The sequence below is a fragment of the Pteropus alecto genome, unplaced genomic scaffold, assembly GCF_000325575.1.
Source record: "Pteropus alecto unplaced genomic scaffold, ASM32557v1 scaffold23, whole genome shotgun sequence".
Classification (NCBI taxonomy): domain Eukaryota; kingdom Metazoa; phylum Chordata; class Mammalia; order Chiroptera; family Pteropodidae; genus Pteropus; species Pteropus alecto.
Genome location: NW_006435837.1, coordinates 1697694 through 1709362, shown reverse-complemented (window position 1 = coordinate 1709362; position 11669 = coordinate 1697694). Strand labels below are relative to the sequence as shown.

The 11669-nt window shown below is 38.9% G+C and overlaps 1 protein-coding gene across 1 annotated transcript in view; it reads left to right on the top strand.

The window, feature by feature from the left end:
• The first annotated feature begins 3597 nt into the window (after positions 1-3597).
• PHEX (phosphate regulating endopeptidase homolog X-linked) overlaps positions 3598-11669 on the top strand; it is a 173351-nt gene continuing 165279 nt past the window's right edge. The window contains exons 1-2 of the mRNA XM_006911611.2: positions 3598-3715; positions 8796-8864. Of these exons, the coding sequence (XP_006911673.1) occupies positions 3598-3715; positions 8796-8864 (187 nt within the window). The remainder of the gene's footprint in view (positions 3716-8795; positions 8865-11669) is intronic.

Here is an 11669-nt window from a genome sequence, read left to right as displayed (position 1 = left end):
AACCTGAGAAATATTAAGAAATTTCTGTTGATTTCGTTGATTGATTCCAGTTAAGGCTCAAGATAGTCCTGGAGGTTCTTAATTAAAACAATTGGGTGGATGCAGGCCAGACTATTAACAGACTTATGTGCATAGTGACTTTTCAGTTAACTAATTTTCATAGGTCTTGAGAAATTCTAAAGTTTTTTTTGACAACCTCCACCCTTTTTAATCCCAGGACAATGACTTTTCACCCCAAACACACTAAATCATATGCTGTAGTTTCAATATCACAGTTTCAAGCAAAGACACATTGACCAATTCCCCTGACATAGCAGCTTGTGTTTAGAGAACATTGAATGGAATGATTTGGAGAACCAGGTCAAGTGTGGATGAATATTTTATTTTGTTTGTGTGTACCATGTAGGTGGAGTGAAGAGGCAGCATCTTCTACTCTTGTCTAGTCCAGGGATCACTAAACATTTTTTGTAAAGGGCCAGAGAGTAGGTATTGTAAGTGTCACGGTCCATAATGTCACTATCGCAAAACTACCCAGCTCTGACCTTGTACTATGAAAGCAATCAGACAACATGCAAACATAATGGGTGTGACTTTGTTCCAATAAAACTTTATTTACAAAAACATGCAGTGGGCTACATTTGTCTCATGTGCCCTAGTTTGTAGACCCTTGCTTTTGTCTTTTCTGAGCACTCAGTATTTCTCTGTGGTTTGAACTTCTTTATTTTGCCCTAAAGGGATTTTTTTTCCTGTGTTACTTTATTTTAAAGTGCAGTTTGATATTTAATGTCAACTGTAATTAAAAAATAAATAAAATAAATTTTAAAAAGTGCATTTTGAGTAAGATATCATCTCCAAAAAGGTTAAAAATTAATGTAGAAAATGGCACAGAATGTACCTTATAATGAGTGATTCACCCATACCCTTTCCTCTACCAGTTCCTATCCATTCTCAAGTCTTCCTTTATTCCTTTGGTGAGTAAAATAAACTTATATTACATTATACAAATGAACTATTTTCAATATCTTGAAAGCTGTTAATTACTTTTATAAACTTGCTTTCATTGCTCAATTAATATATTTTTCTATCTACATTTGTATATCTTAGTTTATATCATAATTTTCCTGTGACAATTAATGAAAATATTTTTTGTTAAAATTATTGGGGTGAAATTGATTAACAAAATCAAATCAGTTTCAAGTGTACAATTCAACAGTATGTCATATATATATTGCATTGTGTGTTCACCACCCAAAGTTAGATTTCCTTGCATCACCAAGTATTTGACCCCTTGAATATTCTTTTGTTTAATGGTTTTACACTTAGCTTTTGAATGTTCGGGAATGAATTCATGTCATTAAGTGATGGATAAGTGTACTTCAGGGTTTGCTCTCACCTCTGGAGAAATCACCCTTTCAAGAAGGGTGAAGGCTACTCCAGCTGGCACCCCACAGCCACCATTGCACATCAGCCTGCACCTGGAAATGTGTGAGGAGATCTGTAGAATGTGTATGGCAGTGATTCTCCTTGCCATCTTTCCATTTCCTGGTTTTCCTATGCCACCTGAGGCCAGTATTTGGGTCTCAGTGTTGTCATTTGCAAAAAAAAAAGAAAGATAAAAATACCTTTGTTATCAAGCATATGAGTTTGCCATGAGGTTAAAATGGGATGTGAAACTGCTTTGTCCATGTAAAGTATCATTATTTGAACATTTAGAGGGAATTAAGAGGCTACCCGCCCCCCCAACTCCCCACGCCGGCACTAGCATCCGAGGTTCCTGAAACTGCTTTTTAAGAGCAAGTAGCTAGGACTAACTTGGATGATTTTCATTGCTCTTATTTCTCCTTTCACTGTTATGGGCAAGGGACTGTAGATGCTGGGGCTGCAGCATTGAACTTGATGGACATGATTCTTGACCTCTTGGAACTCATAGTCTAAGAAGTATTATGGAATCAAGTTCACAAACTCAGGAGAATGGCATCTTAGGAGACAAAGGCCTGCTAGGTTGTGTTATGGAATAACAACAACAACAACAACAACAAAATAACATCAATAGACAAAGAGCATGTCTACAACATACCATGATGTCATAATTTGGACAAAGGCTTATGTCCTTCTGACTTTGGGGCAACATGAAATGAGCAGAAAATAAGGAAAGTTGTGTATAAAATAAGTCTAAAACCTTGGGAGAATCCCATGCTAAAGGTCTAAGGCCTGACTAGGACCTTAGATCAGATAAGACCATGACCTTGAGGCCATGTTATACTGGGCTCATCGGTGTCTGCTGAGCTCTGGTGTGGACTCCAGGACCACAGGCACAAGTTTTGAATGAGAAAAGTGCTCTACAGGTTTCTAGATGTAGCTGAATCCTCTACCCCCACTCCCACTGTCCTATGACCTCCAGTAGAACAAAAACAGGTAGGTAATAATTGTGGTGTGAATTAATGATATCTATATCATTGGATCATAAAATCTATATCATTTCAATAGCATTGGAATATCAGCTGCCCTTTCCCACGAAAAGAGCCGATTTTCAAAACTTAACACATTAGCATAATCAAAGAAATCAAAGACCCAGTTATTAATCAATCTTTCCAGTGAAACCAGCTGCCATTGAATTCATTCTGGGGAATCTGCTGAAATGGGTGTTTTATGTAAACACAAAAACATCTTAACCAATGGATGCCTCATTTAGACTGGAGGACAAAATATATGGGTACACTTTTCATCAAAACACGCAGGGGAAAAATCTTTTACCGTATTTTTTTTGTGGTGGCTAATAAGCTTAATTTGAACACTTACCTGTCTCTGTACCATTCTTAGCACTACAGAGAGGAAGTGCTTTCTTCCTCCTTAAAAAAAAGTTCCCGTCCAAACCATCAGCCTCTGTAGGTTGTCTTAATTGCTACTTTGCACTGCACTGGACTATGACTCTGATTTTTGGCACATACTGTCATACACAAAGTTCCTAAAATAAAATGCTTCAGGATATCCCAGGAACTCTTAGAAGGCTTTAAAAAGAGACTTGCACACTGAAAGAATATCTTTGATGAAGACCATTCAGGCGAGCAGAATGATTATTGCAAAAGAATTACGTGATTCGTTGAGATCTTGAAGTGGATCTGGAGAATCTTTGCCACCTAACTTATCATGGTTAGGGGGAGTTTGACGAGAATCCAGTTTTGATAAAGACAATTGTTTTTTCCTCCCCAAGTGACTATACATTTAAATAGCTAAAACATCTGTTCAGCAACATAGTAAAACATGTACACTCGGAACGCCTGAGAGAAGAGCCTGCCAAACAATCGGTTGAGAGGGACTTTGCTGGGGGGAGAGCACCAAGATAAAGCAACCACTGTTTGTTTTGTCTGGTCAGGGGGAAAGCCAAGGCAACCAATATTTTGGGTTTCTTTTATTTTATTTGTGAAGAACTATTTGAGAAAGGGTGGCGAGGGGAGATTTCCTGACGGGAATTTTTAAAGCTGTTCATTAGTAGAAGAGCAAGAGAACCTTGGATGTCAACGCCTAACAGACTCTTGAGACCAGCCACCAAACCACAAAAAGCGACTGTCTTCTTGCGTGGCCTCTACATCCCTCCAGATGGAGGCAGAAACCGGGAGCAGCATGGAGACTGGGAAGCCGGCCAACAGAGGCACTCGAATCGCCCTGGTCCTGTTCATCGGCAGCACCTTGGTGCTGGGTACCATGCTCTTTCTAGGTAAGTGGGGCGAGTGCAGTGAAGTTTCCTTGTGCTTTATTTCTGACAAACCTTGTCAGGATGCAGGTGGAAGACTGTTTGCTCGCGTTAGTAGGTGGTGCATCCTTAGTTTCTATTAAATATGCAAATGGAGAAGCCTTTTCTTTAGGAGGCAAAATAAATAAATACAGCCAAGTACCCAATGCATAGTCCAGAATGCGAAGTGGATATAAAGTGGCTTCGAGTGGCTGGAGGATTTGGTTGTACTGGGCAAACATTGTTTTTATGCATTACATTTAGCAAAATGAATGTTTATGAATTCATAGTCAGATGCTTTCATTTACTTTGTGAGGAAAGACTTATATTGTGATCAAAACCATGTTGGACTTTCTTTCCATTTGATTTGTGTCAATGTTTGCCTGAATGAATCATGAAATTTAACTCATGAAAGACAAACTCGTCTTTAGAATTGCACCTTTAATGGTATTCTTCAATTCTTTTTTAATCCAGTGACTCTGGTGGGATAAAAAATTAACTCTGATTTTCTATTAGATTTAAAAATTAATATGAAAGAAAACAGAGGTTTTCTCCAAAGATTTGAAAGGTATTGTGATTAAATTAAATGTAATTAAAATAATCGTATTTTAATGATTCTTGGTGAGAATGAGGTACCCAGAGAGCATAGATGATAATAGAAATATATTCCTGTGCAAAAGGATGAAACATCTTGGAAAGGGGAAATACCTAAGACTGTAGCTATTTCAAACCTTTGACTATCACCCTTTGTATTTTTCTCATACAGTCCACACTATTTCATTAGCTTGAAAGTGATGTAGGACCAAGCCCTATACTTAGGAGATTCTAGGTGCTGTTTGAAATGTAGCACGCCTGGAAACATTCCTTGGCACATACAGGATGCAGGAGGCCATGTTTATCTTGGCAGGGGAAAGCCAGTAATTAAACTTTAAAAGAGTTAGGGTTATGTGGTTGAAAACTCTGCTGAAATGCGCAAACCATCTTTCCATGTTTTCTGTGGCTGAAAATTTAGGAAATTAGATGGGTTTATTGCTTTCTGGTGCAGCTAAACCTCCTACTCCTGCAACCAAATTTGTGGCTCTTGAAAACTGTTGTGAGATTTCTTGGCACTTGGGTTTTAGGCAAGTGTCCTATCCTGAAGTTCAAAACTGGAGGAAAAATGATATGAGCATGCCAAGGGACTACATACTGTGTGGGAAGTGACTACAAAGTTAGACTATTTGTGTTTTGCAAACACTCCCAATTTAAAAATCCAAATGATGATTGTTTATGTAAAAATATGTACTCTTTTTAATGATGTTACTGCTGCTTGAAACTTTTTTGAAATTCAATTGTTATGATTACATTCTCAGGCTGTAGTATATTAGTTGGAATATTCTTGATGGCAGAGAATCTTTGTTATTTGAGATAACACGATGAGCTCTAAAGCTTTTAGAGCACAGAAAAATTTATCAGGCTAGGCATTATGGGTAAGGAGGCCTGCATAAAATAGAAAAAAAAATAACTTTCCATTCTGTGCAATAACCTAGTTCTCACCTCGAATCTCTGAGGAGCTCTAATGATGTTAGAGAGTGACGGTGTGATCATCCTACACTTTCGCTACTCAAAGTGTGGTCTGTAGACCAGCAGCATCAGTATCGCTTGGGAGCCTGCCCCCACGCCCCGCCCCAGACCTACTGATTCAGAATCTGCATTTTCACAAGATCCCTAGGTGATTCATTTGCAAATTAAAGTTTGGCAAACATTACTTCAGGTGACCACATCCATTGAGATGTATACGTTGGAGACATTCGTTTTAAAATAAATGCATACTCTCAGGTTAAAAAATAAATGAAATTTTTGTCAAATGTCTCTGCACTATTTCAGACTCCCTGTCTTCTCCCCACACTTTTTCACCGCTTTGTCTCCCAGGCTCTGATCCCCACCTCCACCCTATACCTAGCAAAGTCCTTGTCTGAAAATCTTCTGGGGCCCGTCAGGCAGTGCTGGTAATGAAAATATTCTAGTTAAGGTCCTCTTCTCTTCAGGGTGCCTCCGGGTTGGCTTTGTGGTATATTTTCTCACGTGTTCAAGTTCAGTCGCATGTCTGCAATTTCCAGCATTCCTCTTCACCTCTTCATGTTTTAGGCTCTGGGGTAATCTCTTTTCTAAATCTTAGTCCTTCTACAGTAAGAGTGATTGACACTGGCCTTGGGGTGGTCTCAGAGAACCTAGAGCAGTAGGATTTAAGACATCAGGTACAACTATATGCCTATAACCAAATTATTTTAAAGTGTCCTTTCTTCTCCTCCTCCTTCCCTTGACCCTTTCTCTTCACAATCTATTTCTCAAATGCAACGAATGGCAAACTTTTCTTAGTAAAGGGCCAGATAGCAAATATCTTTGGTTTTCTGGGCTATACTGTCTCTATTGAAGCTATCAACTCAGTTGTAGCACAAAAACAGCCACTGACAAGATGTACGCAAATGGGCATGGCTGTATTCTGGTACAATTTCATTTCTGGACATTGAAGTTTGAATTTCAGATAATTTTCACAAGTCATGAAATATTATTCTATTTATGATTTTTTCCTGATCATTAAAAAATGTAAAAACCATTCTTAGCTTTCTGGGCTGCGCAGAAACAGGCAGCGGGCTGGACTGGGCCCACAGGCCATAGTTTGCTGGCCCCTACTTTATGGTCATTCTCATGCTCTCTATCTGTGGATGACTCCACTACACTCTGAGGTCATTTCTGTTGGTTATAGAGAAATCTAAAATGAGAAAGCAAACTGCTGTTTAAGTTTTTTTTAAAGCTCCTAACTAGTAAAATTAACATTTTCACTTTTTACGTGAAAAATGCTTGTTGTCTCTTTTTCATTCATTTACACCTTCACATTATCTGGGCTTGTTGACCCTTATTTATTTTCAGGATCTTAAGACAACCCCTCACAGATATACTGCTTTTCCTTGAGGGGTCGGGTCTGTCTGCATCTTAATTAATTTAATTTAAATCATCCTTTTACTCACCATCAGATCTTTATCTATTTGACTTTTAGTTCTGCTTCCTTAGAAGTTTTAGGTCAAGAATTATTTTCCTTGAAAGGAATAAATCTTTAATTTTTTTTTTGTTGAGATAACAATTGACATGTGACATTATATTAGTTTCAGATGTACAACATAATGATTCAATATTTGTATATATTGCAAAATGATCACCACAATAAGTCTAGTTAACATACATCACCATACGGTTATATTTTTTCTTATAATGAGAACTTTTAAGATTTTCTCTCTTAGCTACTTTCAAATATACAATGTAGCATTATTAATTATATTCATCAAAGTGTACATTACATTCTCATGACCCATTTATTTTATAACTGTAAGTTTGTACCTTTAAAGTAACAAGTCTTTAAATTAAATATTTCATTATCCTTTTTCTAAAATAAAACAGGCTGATGTCAAGAAGATATTGTCCAGAATCATAAAAATATTATTTAAAATAAAGTTTATTTTTCCACTATAAAAATAACACATGCTCATTAAAGAACATTTGGTAAACATATGGAAATAGACTGAAGGGAAAATTTCTCCCATGGTTCTACCACCCAGGCATATTGAAATATTTGATACTAATCTTTACACTGCACATACATATTTTTACCTTTTTTTTTTCTTTTTAAGGAACTCAAAAACACCCGTAAGTAAGGTAGTTCTTCTCTTAAAAATAGGCCCGAGATGTTCCCATAGGCAGTTTTCTTGAATCTATAATGTAACACAGGTAAAAAGGCTGTTTTGAATATGGCAGCAGAGATAAGAACAAAGAAAAAGCCAGCTCCTCTTAGTATATGGGTTAATAAATAATACAAATCACCACACTGGCAAATGATGTACAGATCTTCCATCTCTAGCAGAAATATAGGTACTTCCACGCTTTCTGATCCTGCTTCTCAGTTGAGGATGCCATGAAAGGCCTTGGCCTTCCCTTCACCCCGCACCATCAGTCTCCCCATGGCCACATCTCCAAATGATTCTTTATTTCTGCTCACAGAGTACAGCGATAATGAATTCTCCACAACTTCCTCAGCTACCAAAAATATTTTTGAAATCTAAACTCACATCTGCTAATGCCCAGGTGCTACCTGGAGTTTACAAATGGGGCACCCTTCTGTACTTCTGCAGAAATCCATTTAGATAATGTTGTGCCAGATGGGGAAAATTAAGCTATTGGTGAAAAGCTGCTTCTATCTCACTGGGTTTTTGTTCTGTTTTGTTTTGGTATAAGTAGTTGGAAGCTTGGTCCATAAAGCTACATCTGTCTGGTAGCTAGGCTGAGCCTGGAGGGAGGAGTGTATGTGGGGTACAGGGCAGGCAGATAATGACTCTCTTACTAGATTACTGAGTTATATACAATATGTTTACCCCACCCCACCCCCTTTTTGGGCCATATCAGTATGGATGGTTTAAATAAGATCCAGAACTTTAAATGCCACACATGCTGGCTTTATCCTTCCATTCTGGCTTTGCTCCAAATGACGTAAGTTTCAATTTTGCCCATCTCTAAAACAAGAATATAGTTGTAAACAAAGAGTGAAATTATGAGACTCAAACCACAGATAATTGGAGATGAAAGAGACTTTAGAGATCATCTATCTCAGTGATTCTCAAACTTGAACCGGCATCAGAATTCCTTGGAGGGCTTGTTAAAATGCAGATGGCTGGGCCCCACCACAGAGTTTCTGATTCAGAAGATCTGCAGGGCTCAGTAATTCGCATTTCTAACAAGTTCCCAAGTAAAACTGGTACCACTGCCCAGGGGGGTCTCACTCTGAGAAGCACTGGTTTAGTTGTTCTTATTCATCCTATGGTAAAGAGAACTGAGTTTCAGAGCAACCACGATTCTCTCACCAAGGTTACTTAGCTCGTGACCAGAGTCTGGTTTTGTGATACTGAGCCAACTAGATTTTTGAATTTCATGTTAATACTGAGAAGGACGAATTGATATCAAATGTGCCTGGTGGTGGGTTACCTGATGGTGGTCTGCTACAAGCCTATCATTTCTTTATTTTGGTCTGTTTTTTCAGTGAGTCAAGGTTTCTTAAGTCTCCAAGCTAAACAGGAGTACTGCCTGAAGCCAGAATGCATCGAAGCTGGTAAGTCAGTTTTCCATCCTGTGTCAAGTTATAATTATGGTACCTTGGGGAGTAGAAGAGAAAACAGGTGGTATTTTTAGTATTCTGTTTGCTTGAGGTTTACCAAGTACGAAATGCAATTTTGATGAAATTTTAAGTTTACTTTCAAGTCTTGGTGTGAAGTCGTGGGGTGTAGGTTTCCTGTTTTCTTTTTCCTTGCGAAAAACAGCTGTGTGGTATCCCAAATTGTTACAGGCATACCTCAGAGATATGATGGTTTTGGTTCCAGACCACCCCAATACGCCCCAAAGTGAATATTGCAATAAAATGAGTTATGATCTTTTCGCTGGTGGAGGGTCTTGCCTTCCGTTTGTAAAAAACGCAACACCTGGGAAATGCAATAAAGCGAAGTTCAATAAAACAAGGTATTCCTGTATAAGGAAATCAAGAAGGAGCTTGGAAGGCTAAATGGCCTCTTTTAAGGCCCAGAGACCGAGGCCATTGGCCTTCCTATGGCCTCAGCTGGATATAGATATCTATTTACCTTGATGTTTCTGCTGTCACCTGGAATTTCTCTGGGTCCTTCCAGTCAGTTACAAGTCAATTTTTTTCTTGAGGTGACTAGGCCGTGTATTATTAACCAAAGTGAAAATGAGTGCTTAAAGTTGCCTCAGTTTTGCCACAGCTATTAGATTCCCTCTATAAACCAGTGTTAGGGCCTAGATTTTCAAGACCCAGATTCCAGCCCTCAATTCCATTCTTCAGGTGGGCAGAGACACACTATGTTTTACAAAGAGAAAGTCATAGAATAAATTAAGCACATACCCTTTCACTTTCCTCTTGGCCCTAAGAGATTAATGAACCAATTCACCATATATTTACTGCACTCCAGGCACCAAGTTAGGTTTTGGGAATACAGGCATAACTCGTTGTATTGTGCTTTGCTTTATTGCGCTTCACAGATGTTGCATTTTTTACAAATTGAAGACAAGACCCTGCACCAGCAAAAAGATTACAACTCGTTTTATTGTGATATTCACTTTATTGTGGTGGTCTAGAACCAGACTCACAATAATTCCGAGGTATGCCTGTACAGCCAGTGAGGCAGAATGATCAGGTAAGGGAAGAAATCCAACACACAAGGCAATCAATGCACAAGAAAACTAGGAGCTGGTGGTACATGTTATGCAGAAAATGAACATGTTAGAATAATGTGATAGCAAGTGACAGTATGGCTAGATTGAAAAGTCTGAGGAAATGATGTTGAAGTGACCCTGGATGATGAGAAGAGACATGTTGTGTGAAGATCTAGGAAAAGGCTTTACAGGTGGGAGAAACAGCTGGGGCAAAGGTTCCATAGAGGAAAGAGCTTACTGGGTAAGGGGCAGAGTGCAAGTGATGAGGGTCAGTGGGGAACCCAGGTGCTGGTGAGTTTGGGTTTTTCTTGTTTTCTCAAAAGCCTCTGGAGGATTTAAAAAAGAGACACGATGTTATTAGCGTTTAAAAAGATCTCTCTGTGGAGAGCTAGACTCAGGGGAGTCTTTCTGCATGGAGAAGAGACCACAGAGAGCAAGAATGGAAGAAGGTGCTCAGGCAGGAGGTTATTTCAGCAAGCTGGGTGAGAGGTGATGTTGTCTTGAATTCAAGAGATGGAAAGGGAGACTAGAGGGTTTAGGAGATAGTGGTTTGCTGAAGTAATGAATGTGGGCTGTGAGAAAATGAAGTCAAGCTGATGCTTAAATTTTTGGTGGTGGTCGTTGGGTGGTGGCATTTATTGAGATGGGAGAGACTTAGGTGAAAGCTTTTAACTGAGGCCTTATACAAAGTTAATAGGTTAGATAATTGTTATTAGAGTTTTTTTGGTTCCATTCTTAAGTGATCAATATATATATATATATATTTTAAACGAGGCAATGTGTTAAGTGACTTACACACACCATCTCATAAAGTCTTCATAAGAACCCCATGAAATCAGTGCTATGACCAGGCTCAGTTACAGACGAGGAAATGTAGGCTTCTAGAAACTAAATAACTTGCCCAGGGTCACATCCTGAGTCAATGGCAGGGCTGAGCTTGAAGTTCATGTCTGGCTCTTTTCCATCTGTGCCTTGGTGCCATAAGGCCATGCCAGGTATCTATCTCTCTTTGACCCTGGTCTTGTCTTGCTGTTTTTTCATATTATTAGACTTACTAGAGTCTAGTGACTAGGTAACCACTTCAGCTTCTTGATCTCACCCCTGCAAGGGTGAGAAAGATTTGGGAAGTCCCAGGCCCTTTCCTGTTCCCAGCTCAAGCTGAGCTAGGGTTTTTTCAGAGTATGACCTGGGCTAGGGTGGAGTGCTAGGTGGGACTATTGGAGGCCCGGTTTTAGGCTTTATGTCACCTATGCTTTTGCTGTGGTAAGGTTCTTGCAGATGTGTTAAAATGATGTTTTTGAACTGATAAATTTTCAATTTGAGTTTAGACAAATTTCGTACAGAGGGCCACTTATTTCAAAAGTTTTGTCTTTTTATTATGAATCACAATAACGCAAAAGTAAGACTTACATATTAATATTTGATAATGTCACCTCTTGCCAGCTAGTATATTTTGCTTTGCTGTCCTGTTTTTAATTTTCACGTTGGAGAATGGCTTTCTAAAAGTGAAAAAAATATTTTTGCTGTTTCTATAGTGAAAGTCTCAAAAAGGATACAGTCCTTTTTAGTGTAACAGGAGCCTCACTATGGGCAGTGTTCTACAGAACAGCTGCAGAGTACACGTCACAGAACTGTAGGCAACGGAAGGTCTGGAGCAACACAGTGCGCGTGCGTGCGTGGGCGCCGCGTG